The 27,335-nt window shown below is 38.7% G+C and overlaps 1 protein-coding gene across 2 annotated transcripts in view; it reads left to right on the forward strand.

Annotated features, from left to right (window-relative positions):
* Positions 1-4,817: 4,817 nt before the first annotated feature.
* The window catches only part of LOC133867724 (probable LRR receptor-like serine/threonine-protein kinase At1g56140), a 36,679-nt gene continuing 14,161 nt past the window's right edge, over positions 4,818-27,335 (forward strand). Inside the window, exons 1-2 of one of the 2 annotated variants that reach the window (XM_062304491.1) lie at positions 4,818-5,012; positions 8,863-9,049. In XM_062304491.1, coding sequence (XP_062160475.1) covers positions 4,832-5,012; positions 8,863-9,049 — 368 coding nt within the window. In that variant the 5' untranslated portion in view covers positions 4,818-4,831. Of the gene's footprint in view, positions 5,013-8,862; positions 9,050-11,339; positions 12,339-13,249; positions 13,429-27,335 lie in introns of those variants that run through there. The other variant, XM_062304492.1, reaches the window with a different exon arrangement.

Raw genomic sequence — 27,335 nt, forward strand, 5'->3', positions numbered from 1 at the left:
ACCAGCTCATTATTCTAAAAAGAATTGCTCACAAAACCAAGCAAATCGGCTGCTAATGACAAATATTGTGAGGGTTGCTCCAGAATCTGCTAGTTACGACCTTAAGTTAATGATTAGCAGAACAGCAGAGGCAAAGAGAGTTGATTTCTGTCAACCTGCGTTACATATGGGGCATGAAAAGTTATCCTTTGTCCCTTCTTTTTTTTTTGATAAGTAAGATTAGTATTATTAAAAGCGTAAGGCGCCCCTACGTATACTAGAAGTATACAACAGGAGACACCTAACTAGAAAGCGAAAGCCCAGAAGACAAAACACCCTAACAACACCCACAAAACCCTAAAAACGCCCCTCACCTCCCCCCCCCCCCCCCAAAAAAAAAAACACCCACTACAACAAAACCCAGAGACACCCATAGACACCCCAATAGACACCCCAAAAACCCAAGCCAGCCCAAACCGAACCACAAAGCAATACCAAAAAGCACCGGAAAAACAACCCACAACCCGCCAAAGCCTACATCACGTGGGCCTTGCCTTTCCTACGCTTGGCAGGAATAAAATCATCGCCATAATTGATGGAGCTATGCAGGTTCAGGAGCTCTCTCTTTCCTTTGGACTTTTGGCGCGCAATCATCTTGTCCCGCTGAAATTCTTCTTCCATGGCATCTCGAATTGCCATAGCTTCCTCCCCAAAGTCCCCAGCCAACGCAAAATCCTCATCCCACGCCCAATCTAATGGTAATCCATCCCAAAAAACATTTTCCTCCTCCCAACCTACAATCTCCTCGATATGATCATAACCTCCAGGCCAATTCTTAGATTGGGATAATCCATTTCCCTTCTAGGAGTCACCCTATTTTGGATCAAGCATATGGAGGGAATGCATTAACCAATCTATGTCCTATAAGTGAGGATTTGAGGGGAGTTGGTCACAGTGATTTATCCAACACAAAAAGTTCGAAAGAAAATATGACAGGTATATGCGAGCCTTCATTGTGCTTAAATTAAATGATAGGTTCAGAATTTAGAAACTAATAAAGATGCTAATGTGCTTTTAGATGTCTCTTGCTTTTGACAAATGCCGCGTGAAAGCACTTCTATGAAACTCGGTATATGCGGGACAAAACTACATTTCTGCACTAAAATCTTGTTTGCGTGCACTTCATGTTTTTTCATATGTGCATAACAATTGGTTTGGTGATACTTTATGTAACATTCAAACAGCTCAACCATTGTTATTAATAACTTAGGTTGGCAGGAAGTTTAGTAATCTGGGTCTGGTCCCAAACATTGCTCTGTTCCAAAAAAGGCAGAGAATTATGGAACAGAGGATGGATCATGTAGGTCGGATCCGGTCACATTGATGTGGTGTTTTAATACTAGAGGTTAGGTTATCTTAGTTTAGATGTAAATTTTAGTTCTACGGATTTGCCGATACATCGTGAATTAGGATTAATTAACAATGGCAAATCAAAGATCAGAAGACAAACGGGCTGCGGCCGAAGCCAGAAGAAATCATGAGGCAGAAAGAACTGCAGCACAAGCAGAATATATTCGTCAAACAGGGCGCTTGCCATCCACACATTACATCTGTTGTGGTTGGCTATCATAAACTGGATACAGCAGATAAAAGGAAATGCTTCATACAGTGGCTTTGCCGAAGCGGCCTCCCTCTTGTAGTCTGTTTCGGAAAGAGTTCTTGACTTAGAGAGTGTTGTTCTGCTTGTTTATCAGCCTTGTATTCACTAGGCAACCTCAGTGTGTAAGTTGTTGTTACATGAAGGAAATTTGCAATTTGTGCATTGAAATTTAGTCGTGGAATTGTTCATAGTTATCCGCGTCATGTAAGGAGTCATCTCTCTCTCTCTCTCTCTCCAAAACAAAATTGTAAAACAAGCTGATAAAATCACAAATAGCACACCAAACAGAAAATTTGAAGAAAAACCAACACAAATGAAATATGAATAGAGAAGATTGTGAAGGTAAAGGACTGCATTTACTCTATCATAATCAACACAAATCATATATCGTACGTACGTTCAGGTTGATTATGAAATCAAAAGATCAGTCGTTGAAGAGGTCTTCGGTCGAGAAGATTGAACTTGTCCATCTTTGTTTTAATGTGGTATCCTTCATTCATTGAAACTTGAAAGTGCCATTTCGATCCGCACTCAGTTTTGGTGCGTGAATTTCAGCACGCTGTACCTCATCCATTTATTAAAAAGTTTTCCTCCAACTTGCCCTTAATAGATTTATAAGAGTAATGTTTCCATAAATATTCATCTAAAAAAAATTCGATAAATTCATTAATTATTATGAGCTCACTACTTTACCCCATTTATCTGAATCATTGGTCTCAAAGGAAAATGTTTGAAGCGTTTTGTGATGGTTATATTTCTATTCGCGTCCCGTTTTATCTTTTTTATTTTTTATTTTTTTGAAGGGAAAGTTTGTCTTTCCATTAAGAATTATCAGTACAAACAATATCCAAGACAACTGAGGGGCAAACATCAATCCACACATGTTGACAGTACTAGGAAACAGCCAACTTAGCCAAGCAGTGAGCAGCCTTATTCCCATCGCGCCCCACATGAGCAATTTTCTAGCAAGGAAAAGAACAAAGCAACCACCGAGTCTCCGTAACTATATTCCCGTAACAAAGCAATTTTTATTGGCAGTCACGTATTTGAGTGTTCGTACCAAAAACCAATAGAACCGTGTTATTTATTTGATGCATTTTTTTTAATTTATTTTTTTTCTACATATGAAAGGGGAAGAGAGGAGTGCAATAGCCATACGTTTTTGAATGAAATTTTGTTGATATATATTTATATATAATTTTTTTTAATATTTCATAAACAAATTCCAGAAACAAGATACAAAGAAGGATAAAACAAAAACAAGTTAACAACTCAATAGACTAGAACTTAAAAAGAAACCCAGAAAGATGAAAGTCATTTAAAAATGCAACTTTTGAAAGCAACAACCTATTAAGATAGATAAAGCTATAAAAATTAAGAGAACCCTTACGAGATGTTTGGGAACAAGAAGAATCTTGATTCTCTGTGCTATAATGTCGGGTTGTTTTTAAAAAAATTCGGATCCTTGAATAAAATCCTGATGCTACCGAATTCACCCCAACTGATTCGAATGAAATCCGAATTCCAACGCAAAACAGACACGTGATGTTGATGAGATAACTATATAGTCTGAATTACATGCCACGTGATGGGCAACATGCAAAAGCAAGCAATTACAATTCAATAAATGGCATAGGGCATGTGTGAATATAATATATATAATACATTATATTATAATAAAAAATTGGAAAAAATAATAATATTTTATATTTTATTTTACACAACTTTTCATACAACCAATCATTTGCTACCATGGTTTTCCGTGAAAAATAATTTTACGCAACTCTCATCAAAACATGATTTCAAATACAATTTAAATTCTACTAAACATCCAAACATCCTTTTTTACTTCGAAATCCAAACATCATTTTTTACTTCGAAATTTACGCACCAAATAATAATTCAATTCAAGTTTCAAAAATCAAACACCCAAAAATAATCTTAGATCTAGTTTGGCTTTCAAAGAAACGGAATAGACTAGAAGCATTCCCAATAGCTCATTCCCTTCCCTACATATATGGAAAATTTCAACAAAAAAAAAAAATCACAAAAACCACTAATAGCAGATACCCTATCGGTTTCCTAAGCATTGAGAATGCTACAGTTCTACCCAATGTATAAGGAACCAAAAGAGCCTCCCTATCCATTATTTTAATAGAAAATATTTTTATTTTCCTTCTCCTCTCTCCTCTTTTTACCTTTTATTGAGGATTGTGTTGGAATTTTGTAAAAAATATAAAGGTCGGTACAAACTTATATTTGTATAAAAAGAATATTTAATTGATATATGAAAAGATAAATGAAGCTATTGTGAAATGTATTTGGATAGAGAAGTAAAAAATAATTTTGTTCCCTAAATTTAAAGAAAACCAAAGAGTAACTGTTGTGAATGCTATAAAAATTAGGAAACTCAAGTTGTAGAATACGTTAGAGGCAGTTGTAATCTTGAAAGTCAGAAATGGAAGCTACCCTTTAGCGATGTGGAAGCCCTAAATAGTAAGGGTTCGTTTAGGTTTGTGATTTCAAAAAGTGAGGTTTAAAATAAATATTTTAAAATGTAAGATTTGAAAAAGTGATTTTTAGAAACATAGTAAAGTGTTTAGCAAAATTGTAGTTTAGCTTTTTTAAATCGTAAATTAAACTTTAAACTTTTGCGTTTTCAAAAAAGTATCCTTACCTGCGATTTGAAAAAACAAATTTTCTGTATTTTTCAAATTGCAATTTCCAAACAATTTATGTTCTTCAATTTAATTTAAAATCAAATTTATTATCTATAAAATTGCAATTTTAAAAACACCCTAAATATGTCATTGATGTCACTGTACGGGAGCCAACCAAACTTGCAAATTACACGAGCTGAATTGGTTGACCCCGAAAGGCGGCCTCTATCGACAGATCGAGGCGCGTGGGTGGGGCATGGCTTCGACTGATATTATAAGGGTAGTGATTGGGGGGAGGCCATTGGCCAACTCCCTCCCCCTTTATATTAAAAAATTCATTTTCAATTCTAAAAAAGGAATAAAATAATATAAAAAATAAAAAAAATGGATTGAAAGTAAATTTTTTGAATATAAAGGGGGAGGGAGCCGGTCAATAGCCTCCCCCAATCACTACTCATATTATAATATATAATAAAATAGTAGACAACCCGGTGGAGGAGGACAAGGCAGGATTTAGATATTCAGGAAATGCATGGAGTCAGATGGTAAGCCGTCAGTCTGGTGGATAGCGCTCCATCGATCAATCTCAGACATGGTCGGATCAAGATCACCACCAGTTTTAGTCTTTGCTCTTTACGCTGCCTGCATCTTTGGCCTGCCTGAGTTTGCTCAAGCTCAAAATGGAACCAACGCTGTCACAGATCCTGCTGAAGGTTTGTCTGATCTCTCTCTCTATTATTATTTACTTATCCAGAAAGAAAGAAAGAAGATACATAATTTTTGATTCATAAAAAAAAAAAAAAAGAGGAAGAAAGAAGAAAACACCTTCATCTTGCATTCGTGCTCTAGCTTGCACATCTAGGAGCTTATTAGAGCTTATTCTCAAAAGTGAAAATACAAATAATACATCATCCGCTTTTTATGTCATCATCATTTAAAAACTTTTCTCGTTTTCCGATGTTCCGATAGCCCCAAATCAACTTCTTTCTCCTCTTCTTTATTTTCTGCTTTTTACTTTTATTTTTAAAATCTTTCTTTCTGGGCTGAATATTTTTTTGTTCAAATTGAGTAGAAAGAATTTTTTTTTTTTTTTTTTTTTTTTTATTTCAGTTTATAAAAATTATAAAAATATCATGAGAGATGTAAATATATTTTTCAATAATATATGAAAAATACATATTTTTTTTAATATTTTTTCTTAACTTTGTCATTATTATTAAAAATATATGTATATCTAACATGCATGTAAATGGACATATGAGATTTTTTTTTTTTTTTGATAAATTCTATCTGTTAAGGATTGATGTTTTGTCTCCCCTGTATATATCTATTTATTGCCAAGAATCGTCATGTCTACTAATTAGTGGAAGCGATTGAACGTAAAAAAAAAATTGTGTTCTGAATACACAAACACTAACACACATGTTGATAGAGAAAACTGAAATTAATATTATTAATAATAAACTTAAATGAATTTCTAATACAACTGTTCCTCTATTTATAATAAAACCATAAAGCTGTTAAAATAAAATAAATGTCTTGCAAATGGAAATAAAACAAAAGAATGAAAAATAAACTAGTTATGGCAAAACTTGGTGCCAAAGAAAATAAACTAATAATGACGAAACTAGGTGCCAAAGAAAATAAACTAGTTATGGTAAAACTTGGTGTCAAAGAAAATCTAAATATGAGATTATTATATGGATTATTCTTTGATGAAAAATGTTAGAACATCTTCTGGTGTTCTCCTAGTGTTCTCTTGGAATGACATAAATGTAATTAAAAAATTACATCTATATCATTTTGGATGGCATAAATGTAATTTTTTAATCAAAAAAATTACATTTATGTCATTTTAGGAGAATCCTAGAAGATGCTCTAGCATTCTTATTCTTTGATCGTCACATCACATCACTCGGATCTTTCATTTCTTGATTAAAGGAATGCTAGAGCATCTTCTAGTGTTCTCCTAGTATTCTTCTGTAATGGCATAGATGTAATTTTTTTTTAATTATATCTATGCCATTCCAAGAGAACACCAGGAGATGCTCTATCATTTTTCTCTTGATTAATATCTTCCAATAATATTTTGCTCGGCTCTTTCCTTTATAAATTAATATTCTACAATAATATTATGATGGGTTCTTTCCTGTCTTAATTAATATTCTACAATAATCTAAACTGTCTTACATCAGTCTCTCCCACTTCATTTAACTAATTGATTAGTGTCACTGTCAACTTGTTTTTAGAGAAAAAGAAAACAAAAAATGCCATATATATAGTTTGGTTTCGCTATGGTTTAATTGGGTCTTCAATTTCAACCCAAATCAATCAAAGCTTTCCCAGTTCAGGGAGAAAGAAAGGATCATTGAGGAGCTCATGTCTTTTTTTTTTATTCTTTGTATTCTTAGATGGTCGTGTTCCTTGCACCTTTAGTGATTAGTTATGATTCTTCTTCTTAGCTGTTGTTCCTGTATACTCTGTGTGTACTTGATCACACTTTGTGCTTTTAATAAATTTTTTTCTACTTATCGAAAAAAACTAAAAATTAATAATAATTCATCTCGAATCACAATAATAATTTTAAAAGCGATATCATTTCTAAAATAATAAAATGATAATTCGTATCATTACATATAAAAAAGGCCATGTCTTTTTTTTTCTTTTTCTTTTTTTGATAAGAAAAGGCCATGTCTTTGTTTGAAGCGTGTGATTTGCCACATTAACTTTAAAAAATAAAAAAGATAATTTATATATCATAACATATCAAAAAGGCTGTACGTGTCTTTGTTTGAAACGTATGATTTTCTTACTGCCACGCCTGCAATTGTTGGTCATCTTTTATGCTACACCTAATCAAGAGGGAGAGGGTAAATGACTTGAACTAATATATATATATATATAGTGACGGAGGAGCCCCCACCCCCCCCCCCCCCCCCCCCTCTAAATTTCTTAAAAAAAATTATGAGGATGACCGGAAGAACTTGGAGGGGGCCGAAGACTAAAATTTCAATGGTCATGTTTAGATATTAATAGACTGAAATTTCTCAATTTTATTACAGAAATTGATTTATTTATTTTTTTTCAAAAAACATTATTTACAATTTTTCTTATTATTTTTAACTTGAAAGGAATAATAAAAATATAAAAACTAGGTTATATTTAATTTACTTAAAATATGGCTATATATATATATATTTAACCCCTACTTAAAAATAAATAAATAAATAAAATTGTCCCCCTCCCTATATATTGTAATGCTATAAAATATATTTTTATTCCACAACTTTACTTACAATGCGGATGTGACGGTGCAAACTAATTTTTAGATCAATTCCTGTTAAAAAAAAAAATCAAAAGTTAATTGGGATTGAATAATTATAAAATAAAAATATAATATAACACACACACACACACACACACACACACACACACACATATATATATATATATATATATATATATATATCTTCTTGAAGCTAACGCTCGTATTAATTATATGGAAATGTCAGATTAGGTGAGTTAAATGTAATTTTCATATTGCATACATGAAGAAAAAAAAATGTGTAATTTCCTCTTGATAGGCCACCAACATTAGCAATTTAATTTTTATTTAATTTTCTTTTTTAGTTTTTGAAAAAAACTCAAAATGTGTTCTAATTGAAGTTTTGTTGGTGGATTTGGTAGTTTTGGACTATCATAATTCATATATACTATGGTATACGCAGTTGCATTTTGTGGTTATTGTCTCTAATCGTTAATCGCAACCGCTTTAGGCGGCTATTGAATTTTTGTAATTGTAATCGGTCCACCTTAGGCAGTTAGCCGTTTTAAAATAACCTCAAGTTAGCGGTTATTGAAACTTATAATCGCACTGCATAACTGTTTCTTAGAAATTGGTCAATTTTGGTATTGCAGGCATTCCTTGAGCCTCTTTTTAGGGCCTATTTTCAATGATTTTAGGCATTTTTTGAAAATAAGTAGAATGCTTTAAAATATAACAAAGCTCAAGAATTATTTTTATGAATAAAGATAAATTTCATTAAATTCAAATAGAAATCACATATCAAACGTACCAAAATGACGACTTTTTGTATACTGTTATTATTTTCTGTATGTATATATATGAGTAAATGGTTATTAACCGTCTCTGCTTACTTCTAAACCCACTAACTGCTCCCTTTTAAGTGATTAACGATTTTTTTCAACTGTTTATAAAAGTGATTATGTAGTTAGCGGTTATTAAACCGTATGCTTATACACCCCTTAAATATATACTAACTAGGTGGGATTTCTTTTGAGTGCAATCATGAGAGAGTCAATATTTGTTTTCCACACAAGAAATACTAGAGGTACTAAATCTTTTATTAAGAAATAGTTACTAAGACGATGTGAAGTTTATTCATTGATACCCGTAACATTTATTTTTATTAATTATTTTGATCATATTCAATAATAAGATTTATATTATCTTAATATTAATTTCTTGGTAAAAAGTTTAGAACCAAGCATTTCTCTTTCCACGCTAATCCCAACTATGTATAATTGTGAATTTGATTGCAGTAAGGGCTTTGAATTCAATATTTAAAGCATGGGGAATCTCAAAATGGGGAATCTCAACATGGGGAATCTTAGAACCATGCAGTGGAGAGGTCATCGGCTCTAGCTCCATCGAGAATGAAGATCTCAACCCCTATATTAAATGCGACTGTTCATACAACAATGGCACCACTTGTCACATTACGGCACTGTATGTACTCTTCTCTTACCTGTTTTCGCTCTGTCTCTCTCTGTTTCTATTCCATTCCATTTTTGCTTAAAATTACATTTTTATACATAATAATGAAAACCTGAAGGGCTTCGTGTTCATGCTTGGATAACTGTTTCTATTCTCCATATATATGGGGTCTATTGATCGTTTCACCCATTCAATTGGGTCGCATCAATTTTATTGGTCATGATAAAAAAACATTAAAAAAAGAAAAAGTAAAAAAGATTTGCATGACATTTGTTCGATGTTATGTCTGGCTGGTACTGCAAAGGTCCAAGGTAAGCCCCTATAACACACATTTGACGGAAGATTACCTCGGCCATCTTTTCTCGACCAATTCCTACCTTCATATTTCTTGCTACTCCATTCTATTATAGTAGTAACAGGTTGACAACGGTCTACAAAATAAATAAATAAAAACTAGTTGACAACAAAGACTTAGAAAAAAGCAAAATAGATTTTTATCTTTCAAATTTAGGCCACAAAACAATGCATATTTTACCCAAATTTCAATGAGAAAAAAAAATTAAAAAAATTGGCAACAGAAGGCCATGTGGCACAGAAGTTAGAAGTAACATATCAACAATTTTTATTTATTTTTTTAATTTTTTTTGCAGTTTGATATTATTATAAAATATTCCCTTATTTTATATATATTTCTAAAATTGAAATGATATTTTTACATCTCGTATTAATAGAACACCCACATACACCGAACTCTATGCTGAATAATTTCCACCGTGCTCATCAAGGTGAGTATATATTGGTATATATAGATGTATAGAAGTTTAGGATAGCCACAACTCTATCTTTAGATTTGAATACATTCTTATCTAACTACAATCGCATGCTGGACCTTATCATTCTATCACAGCATGCGTTTACAAGGTGTTGCAATTCTAGTATTACTTTAGGATCTATCTTTATCACAAGAGTTTCGAGTGTGAAGATTATTTATAGTGAGTCTTTAGGGGATAAGTTAGATGTGTTAAAACCCTCCCGTAAGGCTAATGGGGGAGAACGGACGTTGAGCTTGAAACACAGCTGTTGAAATCGAGTAGAAACAAGAGGTTTGGTTAGAACATCTGCTAATTGGTCCGAGCTTGGAATGAAGAGTATTTCTAAAGATTTGTCTGCAACTCGATCCCAAACAAAGTGGAAATCGATTTCCACATGCTTTGTTCGGGCATGAAAAACTGGATTCACGGACATGTACGTAGTACAATGTTGTCACACCATAGTTTTTGTGTAGAATTGAGAGATATACCAAGTTCAAGAAGAAGAGCTTTAATCCAAAGAAGTTCAGCAGTGGTGTTGGCAACCGATTTGTATTCGGCCTCTGTAGAAGATCGTGAGACGGTGGGTTGCTTTCGAGAGCTCCATTAGATCAAGTTCGAGCCAAGAAATTCACAATAGGCTCCTGTAGAGCGTCTATCATCTGAGCAGCCTGCCCAATCAGCGAGTATGCTTGTAGGCTTTTACACTGTGTTCGATGTAGAAGTAGGCCGTGATAAACTATATGCTTGAGGTACCGTAGTATTCTTTTGATTGCTTGCCAGTGTAGTCTGGTTGGTTTGTGCATGAACTGACAAACACGATTAACTGCAAACTCCAAATCAGGCCGTGTGAGTGATAGGTATTGTAGAGAGCCAACAATGCTTCAATATAGGGAAGGATCTTCCATGGGATCACTTGTAAAAGCTGACAAAACCGAGGAGGAGGAAATAGGGGATGTGATCTGTTACGAACCTCCATAACAAAGGATGAACAATAAACAAGAATGATACTTTTCGGTAAGATAATTCGAGAAATCATGGGCCTCCTAATTTTAAGGTAGTTCAAGGAACCCTAAACCTCCTAAAACAACTGCTAGAGTTGAAATAATAATTTTCTTCATAACTTCCTCATTTTATAGAGTGATACATGGTAGAATAGAGAAATGAAATATACGACATATAAAAGAAATAATAAACCTAATGGAATACAATGATTCCCTAATTTCCTTCCTTGTAGAAAACCTAAATCTAATGGGATACAATTCCCTTATTTCCTATTGGAGATATTGTTTTATGAGCAAGTCTCCTTATTTTCCTAATAGAGATAATAAATCTATTATTTTCCTAAAGAGACAATACGACTCTTACCTTATCGAAGGAGACTTATGACTAAAACCTAATTCTAATTAGTCCATCTTTTCCTCGGGTATAGACCCGTAACACTCCTGCCCCTTTCAAATGGACCTTGTGGTCTCCTTATTTCCCTCAATTTTGGGTTTGCAAAGATCACTCCATTGTTGCCCCTCCTACTTAAGGCACATCTTTTCTTCAGCTTCTTCAACATCGTTTCGAGGCGCATGAATTGTATGGAAGGATTGCTCACCATGATCACTATCATAAATACACCTTTACAGAAACCCCAAACTCTAGCTTCATCATAGACTTCTTGAATCGTATGGCCGGTTCCAAAGGGAGAAACATCACAAGGGATGCGAGCGCGCTCCAACTGAGTATGAACTGGTGTGGGGCCGCTTGAGGATCTGCAGAGGCGGGGTTTTGAGGTACATCTGAGATGGAGCTTCGGTGGTTTGTACCTTACTTTTTTCCTTCTTCTGAGCCAATCAAAAGCTCGGTTCGTCTTTTCTCTTGCACCAATAAATAAAGGGACTTCTAGAGGTGTAGAGGCGCGGGGCGGGCGGTTGGAGGCACTAGCTGAGAGCGGCGGAAGAATGCTGCAACTGGGTGTGATGTTCGTCTGTCAGCTTGGTCTACGACAACAAGGGTTGATGGCGACAGCGATGTGGAAGGGATTAGATGCCAACGATGGGGGTCAATTTTTTGGTTTGGGTTTCATTCTCTTGTTTTGTGGCTGACAGTGATTAGCCTTTAGGTGTGGGGGACGCGAGATTGAGGAGATCTCGAAGGGAGTGGCTGGACTTTGAGGTTTATGTGGTTGGTACTGTGGGTGATGGTTTGACTTATTGTCATTGATGGGTAAACTAGGTGGGAGTTTTGGAGGGTAACTGAGTCGGAATGTGAATGTTTGTGGTGATGCTAGGGGTTGGTCTTTCTTTTGAGCAATGGTGGGTTTTGGGTCTTTGCACGATATTGGGGCTGTGATTTCCTTTGTTGGTTGTTTTTCTGCTAGATTTCCTAAGGGTGGAGATGAGAGTGATATTACCTGCGAAGAGTTTGCATGGTGGGATGGGTCTTCTGCATGAGCTTGTTGGAACTGGATGGAGAGGGCAGCCATCATCTCATCGAGGCGTTTGGTTAGTCATTCCTCCATTGACTCCAACGCTCTCAACATCTTCTCTATGCGATCTAATCTTTGGTCCGACATGTCGAAACGTGGCTCTGATACCAAGTTGTTACAGACCTCCGTAACAAAGGATAAACAATAAACAAGAATGATAAATTTTGGTAGGATAATTCGATGAATCTTGGGCCTCCTAATTTTAGGGTAGTTCGAGGAACCCTAAACCTCCTAAAACAACTGCTACAGTTGAATAATCATTTTCTTCATAACTTCCTCCTTTTATAGAGTGATACATGGTAGAATAGAGAAAGGAAATATACGACATATAACAGAAATAATAAACCTAATGTGATGCAATAATTCCCTTATTTCCTTCCTTGTAGAAAACCTAAACCTAATGGGATACGGGTTGTGATAGAGGGGGGACCTTTAACCGGCCCCCCTCCTCCCTTTAATAATAAAAAATGCAATTGTATTGAAAAAGACAAACAATGAATAGTAAAAGTACACTTTTTTGAATAAATTTGCATTTTCTATTGTAAAGGGGAGGAGGGGGGCCGGTTAAAGGTCCCCCCTCTATCACAACCCATGGGATAAAATTCCCTTATTTCCTATTGGAGATATTGCTTTATGAGTAAGTCTCGTTATTTTCCTAATAGGGATAATAAATCTATTATTCTCCTAAAGAGACAATACGACTCTTACCTTATAATAAACTCATTATTCTCCTAAAGAGACAATACGACTCTTACCTTATCATAAACCCGTTATTCTCCTAAAGAGACTATACGACTCTTACCTTATCTAAGGAGACTTCTGACTAAAACCTAATTCTAATTAGTCTATCTTTTCCCCAGTTGTAGATCTGTTACATGATCGGTTTGGCCTCCAACATGTTTGTTTTGTTTTCTTTAATAAATCCAGAATATACCTTTATTGAGAGAGAAGGAGACCTGACTTGACTTTGAGAACTTCAATCCCAAGAAGTAGTGAAGATCTCCCAAGTCCTTAATAGCAAAGTCGACACTGAAGAGTTGAAGAAGCTCTGTAAATGCAGCAAGGGCAGATCCGGTTATGATGATGTCATCTACATAGATGAGAAGGTACATGGTGACAATTTTGTTGCTGTAAATGAATAATGAAGAATCTGCCTTTGATGTCATGAAACCAAGGTGAATTAGTTTTTCACTTAGTTTAGAAATCCAAGCGCGAGGAGCCTGTTTTTAAACCATATAGAGCCTTGTGGAGCTTGCATACATGTGGGTAGCTTGGATTGATGAAACCGGGTGGTTGCACCACGTGGACATCTTCGGATACGAAGCTATGAAGGAAGGCATTCTGTATATCGATTTGTTTGAGAGACCAACCTGCAGAGAAGGCAATAGATAATACAATTCGGATGGTTATAGGTTTAATAACCGGACTATAGGTCTCACCATAGTAAAGTCTAGGTTGTTGGTGAAAGCCTTTGGCAACCAGCCTTGCCTTGTGACTTTCAACCGACCCATCAACCTTTCTTTTAAGCGTAAAAATTCATTTGCAGCCTACTATGTTTGTTGGTGCCTGTGGAGGAGCAAGAGACCAAGTCTTGTTTTGAAGTAGTACATTGAATTCCATTTGCATTGCAACACGCCATTCTGGAATTAGGACTGCATTTGAGAAGCATGTAGGCTCTACTAGAGCTGAGTGAGTCTCAGCCAGCAGTGCCCGAGGTATAAGGTACCTGATTGTGCCATCCGTGAGCTGCCTCTATTGTACAATATTGTTTAGGGACCTTGTGCGCATATGATGAATGCGAGCAGAAGGTGTTGCAGTGTTGGAATCTGAAATAGTCACATTTAGTTCTGCAGAAGAAGTATGTGACATAGGAAAAGATGCTGGAATTGTATGTGATGATGCAGAGGGCAGTGCAGATTGAGTATGAGGAGATGTTGGAAGAAAAGGAGGAAGAAAAGGAGCAAGAGAAGCATCAAGAGGTTCGGGTGGTAGTGTTGCAGCAGCAAATGGAAACCGATTTTCATGGAAGACCACATCTCTTGAGATGTATATGCGACCAGGCTCAATGTGATAGCACTTGTGGAGTTTATGATTAGGACTATAACCGAGAAAAATGCATTCTTTGGAACGGAGAGAGAACTTGTGAGAATTATAGGGACGAAGATTAGGAAAGCATGCACACCCAAAAATCTTGAGGAATGTGTAATCAGGCGTCAGTTAAATAGTGTTTGAAATGAAGACTTATTTTTTAGTAATGGAATGGGCAGCCTATTGATGAGATAACAAGAGGTGAGACATGTCTCATCCCAAAAGGTTTTGGGAAGATTGCTTTCAGCTAGAAGGGCTAATGTAGTGTCAATGAGATGACGGTGTTTACTTTCAGCACATCCTTGTTGTTGATGTGTGTGAGGACATGAGAGACGATGGATTATGCAGATTGGAAATAAGTGTTGAGCTTGCGATATTCGCCACCCAAATCAGATTGAACACTTTTTATTTTTGTGTTTAGTAAGCGTTCAATCATAGCTTGAAAGTTTAAGAAGATTGGTTTAACATCAGATTTTGATTGGATGGGAAACACCCATGTAAAACGACTAAAGGCATCAATGAAAGAAACATAATAACGATTACCATTGATTGAAAAAGTTGGGAAAGGACCCCATACATCAGAATAAACCAAATCTAAAGGATTACATATACGAGAAGTGGAAACTGGAAATGGCAATTGATGTCCTTTGGCCTTAGGATAGGCAGTGCAAGGAGATGTTGCCTTATTGGTGATGACTGGAAGCTGAAACATAAATAGGATTCATTAGACTGTGCGGAGAGCGGGATGACCTAAGCGCTTGTGCCAGTGATCGGTGGAGGTTCGTTCACCTACAAGAGCTTGATTATTGATGGAAGAGGTGGATGAAGGATGGAGTTGGTAAAGTCCATCCTCAAGAAGGCCGTGATGAAGAGTGATCCCGGATTGACAGTCCTTAATCACAAAATAAGAAGAATGAAATTCAAAGAATACATCATTTTCACGAGCAAATTTATGAACCAAGAGTAGATTTTTGCAAATGAGAGGAACATGAAGAAGTTGAGTAAGAATATATTGACGACACGTAAGAGTTAGAAGTGCAGAACCAATGTGAGTGATAGACAAACTTGTTCCATCTCCTAAACGAATCTGATCCTATCCGATGTAGTCCTCGGTTGATAGGTTGAGGTGTTGGTGCTCAGTAGTGACATGGTGAGTCGCCCTGGTATCGGGGTACTAATTTTCCTCAGCTGGCACGGTAAGAGATGAGTAGTAGGCTTGTGGTTTCTGCTGATAGGCCTGCGGGTGCTGCTGCTGGGTGTCGGATGAATGGGTTGATTCCAACCTTTGGTAGCACCAGGCAGTGGTGTGGCCAATTCTTCCACAAAATTGACATATAGGCCGGGAAAAAGGAGGAGCATTATTGTGGAAGTAGGATCTACATCCACGGTTGCTAGAAGATGAGCCTTGTCCACGAAAATAGGAGTGTCCACCAAATGATAAGCTTCGGCCTCCACGATATCCTTTGCCTCTCTGCAAGGCAGCCTAAGTAGTGTAGTTGGTAGAGGGTTGGGCAAGATCAAGTGCTAGAAGTTGTTACTCAATCCGCATTTCATGAGCCAAGAGATGTTCATACAGCTCATCAAAGGAGAAAGGGTCCACCCAAGTTGTTACAGACGTAACAAATGGATCAAACTTGGTGCCAAGGCCTTTGAGAAGAAAGGAAACATTCTCAAAATTATTGAGAGGCTGTCCAGTAGCAGCCAAGGTGTTGCTCAAGGTTTTGATCGTTTGGAAATACTCAGGAATGGAGTTATTTCCCTTATTGACCGTGGCAAGTTGGAAGTAAATTTGCATGACCCGAAACCGGGCTTGAGAGGCGAACATGGTGACTAAAGTATTCCACAAGGTGCTGGCTGTAGCACATCTGACTGCATGAACCACATACGGTTAAGTGAGAGTGGAAATAAGAATGCTGAGGATCATTTGATCCCTTTGACACCATGCAAGAAAATATGGGTTAACCATGGTGGCCGGAGCACCAGCAACAGTGCTGGTATTGGGAATAATCTGGGCAGGAGGCTGAGAAGAACCATCTAGAAACCCAAAAGCATCTTGCCCTTTGATGTAGGCAAGGATTTGTGTCCTCCAAGCCATGAAGTTTCATTTGGACAGCTTGATATGTAAGGCATGATTCATGTTGGGGACGGTAAAAATAACAGAGTTAGAGTTGGTGGGGTGGGGCGGTGAAGCCATGGCGAACACGGAAGGAATAGGAGAGGTAGATTCAGTTTCAGTGGCTATAGCAGCAGCGGGCGTGGTAGAATTTGAGTTAGACATACGGATCTAGGCGCTAGTCTTTATGCTACTTTGATACCATAATAGAACACCCACATACACTGAACTCTATGCTGAATAATTTCCACTTTGCTCATCAAGGTGAGCGTATGTTGATATATATAGATGTACAGATGGTTAGGATAGCTACAACTCTATCTCTAGATTTGAATACATTCTTATCTAACTACAACCGCATGCTCGACCTTATCATTCTATCACAGCATGCGTTTACAAGGTGTTGCAATTCTAGTATAACTCTAGGATCCATCTTCATCACTAGAGTTCCTGGTGTGAAGATTATCTATAGCCTTCCTAGACTCACGTGTAGAATGTGAGTCTTTAGGGGATAAGTTAGATGCGTTAATACGTATACATTTCTTGTACATCTCATTTTTAAATCTACCTTTGGATTTATGAAACCCACATTGAGTCCCACAAATTTAATGGGGATTTGAAACTTTGTTGGGTATAAATGTATAAGAGATGTATGGGACATGTAAGTGTATCATTTATATTTCTAAAATTGCTGAATATGGCACTTCTTTTGCCACATCGCTGTTTGTTGCCACATATCTTTTTATTTTACATTTTATGAAATTTTGAGCAAAAAGATGTCCTATCATGACCGTTGAAATGAGGGATATTCTATATAACTTACTCCAAACGGATCTTCCAAAGGTTGGATTTGTTGCTTACCTTACAGCCCATGTCATTCAATGCACTATATCATGAACTAGAGCGCTTTTTCGTCACCTAGGAGGCTATACTAGAGTCTCCTAATAATTTTCACATTTCAAATTCTAGGGATAGTGATGGTTACTCTAGAGATTATGGATGTAGAGAGATGAACAATATTCTGAGTGCTATTCTAAAACGTGCATTTAGTCTTTTTAAAACAAACATAGAGTTTTTCTATTAGAGTCCTAAGAAGGGAGAAGTTCTAGTAGAGAGAAATTTTAGCAACTCAAAATAGTAGCTTATTATAATCTAAGGTAGTTGGTAGTTATCAAATAACCACTTCACCCATTATTCAATAATCCTTAAAAGATTATGTCAATTAGAAATAAAATTCCACTAATCCATGTGGATACTATGGGTCAAATTAATTTCCAATATCTCCCACTCATCCATATTGGTCCATATCCATAAACCGTGAAAGAACTCAAGAAATGATTCTAACCCCAATAAAAGACAATCAAGCAATAATTATCACAGTAATAAAATTACTTGAAAACTTTTTTTTGATAGGTAATAGCAATTTATTGAAAAGCGCTAAGGGGCGCAACCCTTATACACGGGAAGTATACAAGAGAGCCCTTAAGCGGGTCGAACAGAAAGTAAATTTAAGAAGTCTACAAAAGTAAAGACACTCAAACTACGATATGGCGCTATCCAAGAGTATAAAGTGTTGAGCAACCGCTTCCTTAGCTCCACCATAGGTGTCTCTACATCTTCAAACAAACGAGCATTCCGCTCCCTCCAAATACACCACAACAAGCAAAGAGGAGCTAACCGCCAAACCTCTTTCGCATGCCGACTCCCAATAGCCGCTCCCCAACTAATCAATAACTCCAACACCGAATGTGGCATAACCCACTCAACCCCAAATAAATTAAGAACGTAGCTCCACAGGGCCCGAGCTACCTCACAATGAAGCAACAAGTGATCAATAGACTCCCCACTTTTCTTGCAAAGACAACACCACTCCATTACTATAACATTCCTCTTACGCAAGTTATCATGAGTCAAAATTTTGCCCAAAGCTGCTGACCATACGAAGAAAGCCACCCTAGTTGGAGCCTTAACACGCCAAATATTTCTCCAAGGAAAAGAAGGAAGAGAAGGGCCATCTTCCCTACAGAGCTCTACATAGAAGGAATTCACCTCAAATAAACCTTTTTTAGAGGGATTCCACACTAATCTGTCACCCTCACCATGACGAATCGAAGTAGAATATAATCGGTTGAAGAGAGAGAGAACCATATCCAACTCCCAATCCTGGATATGTCTTGTGAAAAGAACATTCCACTGAACTACACCATTACGGACCACCAAATTATCCACCACCGTCGCGTCTTTGTTCCTTACAATACAAAAGAGAGCTGGAAAGCATTGCTTCAAGGAACTATCCCCACACCACCGGTCATGCCAAAAACTAATATTAGCTCCACTCCCCACTTCAAAACGAACAAAATTGCGGAAATCCTCCCACCCCCTCCTAATATGTTTCCATACACCCACTCCAAAGGAACCCAAGACCTCTTTCGAGCACCACCCGCCCTTAATACTCTGAAATTTGGCATCAATAACCAAACGCCATAAAGCCTCTCTCTCCCTACCATATCTCCATAACCATTTACCCAAGAGCGCTCGATTGAACTGGATGAGATTGTGAACTCCCAACCCACCTGCGTATAAAGGTGTACAGATCTTCTTCCAACTCACTAGATGGAACTTTTTCTCATCACCAATGCCTCCCCAAAGAAAATCCTTTTGGATTTTATCAAGACGATTAGCCACCCTCACTGGCATAGGAAACAAAGAAAGGTAATAAGTTGGAATGTTGGAGAGCGAACTTTTGATAAGAGTCAACCGGGCACCCTTCGACAAGTACATCCGCTTCCAACCCGCCAACCTCCTTTCCATTTTTTCAATAACACCATTCCAAATAGAATTGGACTTGTAAGAAGCACCCAACGGCAAACCTAAGTAAGTCATAGGCATAGAGGCAACCCTACATCCAAGAAGATTGGCCAACCTATCAACCTCCTCTACCCCACCAATTGGGACAATTTCTGATTTTCCTAGATTAATTCTCAACCCAGAGGCTGCCTCGAATCCTAAGAAGATACATCTCAGGTGGCGAATTTGTTCTTCCTGGGCACCACAAAAGATCAAAGTATCATCAGCGAACAGCAGGTGGTTCACGACTAGTGCCTCTGAATCACTGGAACCCACTGAGAACCCTGTCAAATTACCCTGGTCCAATGCGGCAGTCAACATCCGACTCAACGCCTCCATAACCACCACAAACAACAACGGAGAAAGAGGATCTCCTTGACGCAATCCCTGAGAGCTATTAAAGAAACCCGAAGGGGTTCCATTAACAAGAATGGAGAATCTCACCGTTGAAATACAAAAACGTATCCAATCCCTCCATTTTTCCCCCAAACCACATCTTTGAAGCAAATATAGCAAGAAATCCCAATTCACATGATCATAAGCCTTCTCCAAATCTAGCTTACATAGGAGTCCAGGTTCCCCCGATCGAATATGACTATCCACACATTCATTTGCAATAAGCACAGAGTCTAAAATTTGTCGACCTCCGATAAACGCATTCTGAGTGTTGGAGATAATCTTGCCCACAACGGACTTAAATCTGTTGGCAAGGACCTTTGAGATAATCTTGTAAACCCCCCCTACCAAACTAATAGGGCGAAAATCTCTGACATCCATGGCACCAGTCTTCTTAGGGATCAAAGAGACAAACGTAGCATTCAAGCTCTTTTCAAACTTACCTCGAGAATGAAATTCTGCAAAAACATCCATAATGTCAGTTTTTAAAAAATTCCAGCACTTCTGAAAGAAAGCCGCAGTGAAACCGTCAGGACCCGGCGCCTTGTCACCATTCATATCCCTGATAACCTCCCACACCTCCTTCTCCTCAAAAGCTCTTTCTAACCAAATGCTCTCCTCCGCCTCAATGGATAAAAAAGATAGGCCCTCCACCCTAGGCCGCCACGAGCAATTCTCCAAGTACAAATTACTGTAGAAATGAACTAAGTGCTCTTTAATCTCCGCAGGATTTCTGGAAGTTATACCATTAATACTCATAGAGTCCACTTGGTTGAACTTACGATGTGAGTTGGCCACTTTGTGAAAGAATTTTGTGTTCTTATCCCCCTCCTTTAACCACAAAGCTCTAGACTTTTGCCTCCAGCTAGTTTCCTCAAAAAGAAGGGTCTTCTCTATCTCTCTCGCCATATCTACCCTTCAGACTTTATCAACCTCCTCTAGGCCACGTTGTTCTTCGATTAACTCCAGCTCTCGAATGCCCTCCAGTAATTCTTTCTTCTTTTTCCCTAAATCACCAAACACTTCTTCATTCCATTTCTTCAAATCAGCCTTCAAGGCCTTTAGTTTATTGGCCAAAATGAAGCTAGGAAGACCCGAAAACTCGTAAGACATCCACCACTTTTTCACCTGCTCAACAAAACCCTCGTATTTCAGCCACATATTTTCAAACTTAAAATACCTGTTTCCTCCTCTATTTGTCCCACAATCCAATAACAAAGGAAAATGATCGGAGAAAATTCTTGTCAACCTCCTCTGAGAAACTTCAGGAAAACGATCCTCCCACTCCGGAGAAATTAAGAACCTGTCTAATCTCGACCAAGTTAGATCTTCCTGGCCACTCGACCAAGTAAACTGGCCATCCTCAAGGGGAAGGTCCACCAAATTATGCAAGAAAATAAAATCAGAGAACTCTTCCATAGCTGCAGAAAAGCCAGCACCACTAGATCTCTCACTAGGAAAACGAACCACATTAAAATCTCCCCCAATACACCAAGGCATCTCCCACCAACTCATCAGTCCCGCTAATTCATCCCACAAATCCCTCATCTCCCTGTCATCATTCGGACCATAAACCCCCCTAAAAGCCCAAACAACATTATCTCCAATGTTACGCAAAGAACATGCAACAGTAAATCTACCAATACACTCTTCCACTTTCTCCACCACCCTTCTATCCCACATTAACAAAATTCCACCCGACGCTCCATTAGCACCCAGATAGCACCAATCAACATAAAGGCAGCCCCATAAACTTCGAACCACCTCCCTTGAGATAACTGCCATCTTTGTCTCCACCAAGCAAACAATATCCGCCTTCCAAACCCTTAGAAGCCCTCTAATCTCCATTCTTTTCTTGATTGCATTAATCCCTCTAACATTCCACGTCAAAATTTTAGGCGTCATAAAAGCAAGATGGCCCCCTACCCTTATGCCTTCCTTTGTCCGACTGCTCCCCTCTTTTCTCATAATTCATAGACCAGGATAGCCTATTTAGTTCCCTCTGTCCTTTTACCCCCTTAGCAGGCGAAAGCTTAGTCTTCAGTTCAGCCAAAGAGAGATCTCTATCCGCTTCAATCTCCTCAAACAAAGCCAGCAATCTGTCCTCAAAACGACCACAAGAAAGCCCAATAGTAGTATAAAACCTCTTAATTCTTTCTACCACCCATCTAGGCGACACCCTCTGCCCGTCTACATCCTCCACTGCCAAAGGAGTAATAACAATCGGTTCATAACTCTCTAACATCCCCCCACCATTCCTAGCCTTATCTTGCATCAAGAGTCCTTCAGTATAGTAAATACCCTTCTCAGCCACCATTCCTTCCCAGGGGCACTTCCCCACTAGAGATCCCCCTGAACAAGCTTCTGGTTCGAGTCCCACTTTACCTTCTGAAGAGGAGAAAAAAACTAGCTCAAGACTACCTTCTTCCTGCCTCTGAGCCACAGAATCCATATCAAACCCAGACCAACCCAGTCCAGCATTCACCAGCGAGCTATTTACCTGGGAAGCCAACATCAGCCCTCCATCCTCTGCCGACAATTCCATACTGATTCCCATTTCAGCAACAGAACCCTTCTCTCCTAGAACGGTGGCCTCTCCAGCTAACGTAGATCCCAGCCCAGACTGACAGTAGCCTTTTGATTCCAGCCCAAGACCAGAAACTGCTAGCTCCTCCAACTGACTATCAGCGGGCTGAAAAACTTTCGGCACTCCTAACCCACCACGCAGCAACTCGTCGGACGCCGGAGAGAAATTCTGTTCCCCAATCCTCGTAGAATCCTCCCCCTTCTCCCTGCTCTGTCTCAATCCAGTCTCCGGTATAGTTAGTCCCGGCTTAGCTCTCCAAGCAGTCGAGGAAGACCGGTTCCGTGACTTCCGACGCTGATACACCCGACTGGGAGGACTTGGTTTACACGAAGCCTTCGAGATGGCCGGACACCTACCCAACGGCTTCGACGGCCCAGCAGAAGAAGATGCACCCACGTCCAGCGAGACTGGCGAGTAGGAATAGGTCGCAGAACCGACCCAGCCTTAGGCTTAAACAGAAACTTGGGCCTCTTGATGGGAAACTGCAAAGGATGGGCTGACTTTGGTGGACTCGAAGAGGTTCTATCGGGCAACAGGGAATTGGGCCGAGAGGGACTGGAGCCCAATGAATTGGACCTACCCATCACCTCGTCTTCCAACTGACGCAGCCCAGCCAGACAAAACCTTATTTCCTCATGCAACGTCTCCAACGTCTTCCTGATGCTGCACAGCTCGAGGCAATCACCGACGTGTGACTTGCGTGGTGCAGAAGGCAACACAGAAGGGCTAGAGCCCTCTCCCCTACCCCTAAGGTCTAACACAGACACCCTATCCGACGACTCAGCCAAGCCTGCGTTTTGAATCTTTAGCCCTTCCGGATTCGGCGGAAAGGCCTTCTCCATCTTCTCATCCTTCTGCCCCGCCGGTTTTGCCGGAAAATCCTTCGCCAACTCTTCCATCTTCAACCCAGCCTGCTTCGCCTTAGCCATTTTTGCCGAAAGGGCCGCCTGATCACTAGAACCCATCGCCAGAGACGACGTCCGGGTCTGGGGATCCACCTCCTCATGGTAAAAACACGCATTCTCTTTCGGCAAAGGAGCTCGCAGAACGTCAGCAAAGCTCCTTCTTCTCTCAAAGAGACGATTAGACTGTAACACAGCCTTGCCTTTAAAGTGCTCTGGAGAACTGCCAGCAAGCAGGCTATTGAGGGCTAAACGGAGCTCCTCCTCGAAACGCTTCCACCCCTCACCAAATCTTCCTTTAGGCACTAAAACAGACCCTTTCCTTCTTCTCCCCGCATATTCTTCTATGGTCAGAAAGTACCCATGCCTATTTGCACACTGCTGCGCAAGAATCCGCGGAAAACCTGAAACGGATTGATTCCAAAACACTCTACTATCAAGCACCGTAACCAGATCATGAAAGGACTTAATCAACCAGGCAGCCTCATCTTTATCAATCAGAATGGACCTCAACACCCCTTTCCGACGTTCATGAATCCTAATGCCTGTAAAACCACCCACTACCGACAATCCAAACTCCTTAGACTCTACAGACCACCACCGGGACGAACTCAGCCTCATCTCACCTCCTTTGATGTACCCCAAATCTGGAAATTTATTTGTCACAACAAATTGGTATTAGTATTAGTATTGTTTTATAGTATCATCCTTTGTTTCAAGACAGGGTAACTCAAGCAACCACAGTAAGAACAGTTGTAGGGATAAACTGCAAGGCTGCTTGATTCAATATCCAGATCTTACTTGAAAACTAAATCATACAAACACACAACCACAACACATATTTTTTGGTTACGAAGTGGAAAAACCCTTTGAATACATTAAAGGTTTAAAAACCACTAGGAGCAGTAAAAACCGGGAAATCACTATAGAAAAGATCCAGATTACAAGATAAGAGAAAATTTACAACCCTTTGTGATATCCTATTTCTTGGAAGATAACTAGCCACCTACTAGCCTCTAAGCCCTCCAATCTTTTTACAGTGCATCTCCTTACCGATCCTTCAGTACACTCTTCTTCAGACAAAATTTTATGTATGGTTTGTTGGCTAAAACTCAAGAACACTTCAAGTGTGAGCAAAGCTCAAAGCTTTCAGAACATCCACACTTGGTCACACTCTTTTGGTGATGGAAAATGAATCTAGAAACTCCCTAGGATCATCCTAAGCACTCTTACCAAATACCCAAGAACCCCTTTGGAGCTTATGAAAATCTCTAGGAAAAATGTCTCTTCAAGCTTTTTTTTAAATGAGCTAAAAATCTCATTTTTATCAACTGTTCCGTAGGCTGTCGTTAGAATAGAAAACACTTAGGGTTCCATCGCTAACTTTCTGACACTTGTCAATTCCAGAGTCTTTCGTTAGAACGGGCTTCTGACAGGATCTTACAAAAGCTCATGGAGAGTCAAATGCAGCATGATGTTCAAATGTGCTTCTGACGGAGGATGGTAGAGAGGTTGAATCGTCTTCCAGTGGTGTGCCATTAGAACATCTCTGATTCCAATTGAACGGATAAAGGTAGTAAGAAATCTTCTTCTTTTCATAGGCGTCCCGTTAGAACGGATTTCCAACGTCCTTCTAAACAAGGGAAGGCAAAGAGGACTCTTCTTCCACCAAGCAGCTGCCGTTTGAACGGCCTTCTCTCATGCTTCATGGTTGGGCAAGTGATCATGATGTGACCAAGCTTTCATGGTTGAAAGGGTGTAGAAGACGGCCACGTGGGAGGGGATGACCTTTCTCTCTATCTCTATATATTGATTAGCTCGTTGGAGTTGTGTGCTTGTCTTTTGGGAGGAGATGTAGCTAGAAGCTGAAAAGGGTTTGGTCCTCGGTGGGTTGTAAGTTAAGAGAGAAAAGGAATTCATGGAGATACTAAATAGAGTTTGGCATTTGATGGGACAAACTGCATGTGCATGTGTGTAAGTGAAAGTATGGAAAAAGTCGGTGCACTAGGGGTGGTGTGTATGGTTTTGCTGGAAACATATAAAAGGGGCGTACACAAATGTCATAAGGGATTAGGTGAGCATTTGAAACTGCCCTAAATTTGTGCTTTCCTTTTCCTTTGTTCAGGCCATTTAATAAGATGTGAATTACTCACATGTCAAAGGGATGGAGCAGAGATCCATCGAGTCACTCCCTTGATTGGTCATCTATAACACATACAATATGAAATGTCTGCTATGGTGGAACTCCCACTCAATTGGCTTGTCACACTCAAATGCCGTACGAATCTTAGTCTAGTCGCCATAAAGGTGTCCTAACTTGAGTTTCTTTGCATAGTCGCTTGTCGAGTGCCTAAGATCTCACATTCGGCTTTATTTAGGCTTCATGAAGTTGTAATAAACTTCATGTGCGCTGCCTATAATTCTCATCTTAACCAAGCTAAGACAACATTCTTAGAATTTGTCTTACATGATCCTGAAATGTAACGCCCCCAAGAATTAACTAACATGTAGTTAACTCGACGATCCCATCATGCATCCTTATTCTGATTGTACCAATACCACAATCTTGCAGGCAACATTGTTTCCCATCAAGACTGAATCACCATTGATTGACTCAGGTAGTAAACCAATCCCTTTTAAGGGACATATGAAATGTACAAGCAGTATCAAGGACCAACTGATCACTAAAACGACCATCAGAAACGGTAACTGAAAGGACAAATTCTGAACCCTCAGAATTTCCTTCTACAACACCAGCCACAGAAGAGGAACTTAGCTTATCACCTTCCTCTTTATTCTTCAGCTTCGGACACTCGGATTTATAATGTCCAAAATTTTTGCAATAGTAACACTGAATATTCTTCTTGGACTTGGATCAGCCTCCTAAGTCTCTCTCATTGGATCGACCTTTAAAATTACATGAATTTTCAAACGACCCTTAACAAATAAACCCTCAACCTGATTATCATTACCTTTCCCATTCAATCTTGTTCTCAACTCCATAGAATTCAAAGTAGATTTAACATCAGTTAAGGAGATGGTATCTCTACCGTACAATATTGAATTAACAAAATTATTAAACAAATTTGGTAGTGAATACAACAAAATTAAGGCTTGATCCTCATCATCTACTTGAACATCAATATTTTTCAAGTCCATAAGAATTTTATTAAATTCATCAAGATGATTGCAAAGAGGCATACCTTCATGTACAAGTTATAACTGTTACTTCAAATACAACCGGTTAGTGAGAGACTTCTTCATGTACAAGTTCTCTAGCTTCTTCCAAAGTCCAGCAACAGTTTTTTCATCGGCAACTTCTCTCAAAACTCAATCTGAAAGAGACAACAAATTTGCACTGTGGGCTTTTTCTTCAAGTTCCTTCATTTCTTCCGTTGATGTTGATGGCTCATCGCCATCCAAAATCTTCGCCAAACCTTTGTTGCCGTAACGAAGCCCGCATCTTGAGTCGCCATAGACTAAAACTATTATGACCATCAAATTTTTGTACTTCAAATTTTGCGGTAGCCATCCTGTAAAATAAAGATCCAAGCTTTAACATCAATTTGTTGTGACAGACTAATACTCCAGGATCACCAACGAAGCAGAAAAATTATAGAATAACAAATAACAACACAAACTCAAGAGACACCAAGATTGAAGTGGTTCGGCTTAACAAGCTTACATCCACTGGCAAAGATGATCCAGGAGAAATCAACTATTAAAAGATGGAGTACAAAGTGTAATACAAAGGAAACCACTCAAACCGAAAAGCCCAATACACCCTTATCTCACTCTTACACAACAAAGTAGAACTAAATACAAAAGAGAAAAAACTCTCTAATTCCCTTACCTCTAGGTACACTAGAAATATAGTGAGAAATACAAGTGAGAAAACAAAGGGACAAAATAGACTTATTTCTCCGAAAGGGTGCTTCCAAAAACTGCTACTGCTTGGATCTCTTCTTCTGAAAAAGCCTTTCTTGCACACTACTCTCTCCCAAAGACCGAAGTCCTCTTCAGCTTTTCAACAAAAAAGGCTTATGCCTTTTGTCTTTCTCGAAGCTTCTCGGTGAAGCT

Source organism: Alnus glutinosa, chromosome 5 (genome assembly GCF_958979055.1).
Source record: "Alnus glutinosa chromosome 5, dhAlnGlut1.1, whole genome shotgun sequence".
NCBI classification, from domain to species: Eukaryota; Viridiplantae; Streptophyta; class Magnoliopsida; order Fagales; family Betulaceae; genus Alnus; species Alnus glutinosa.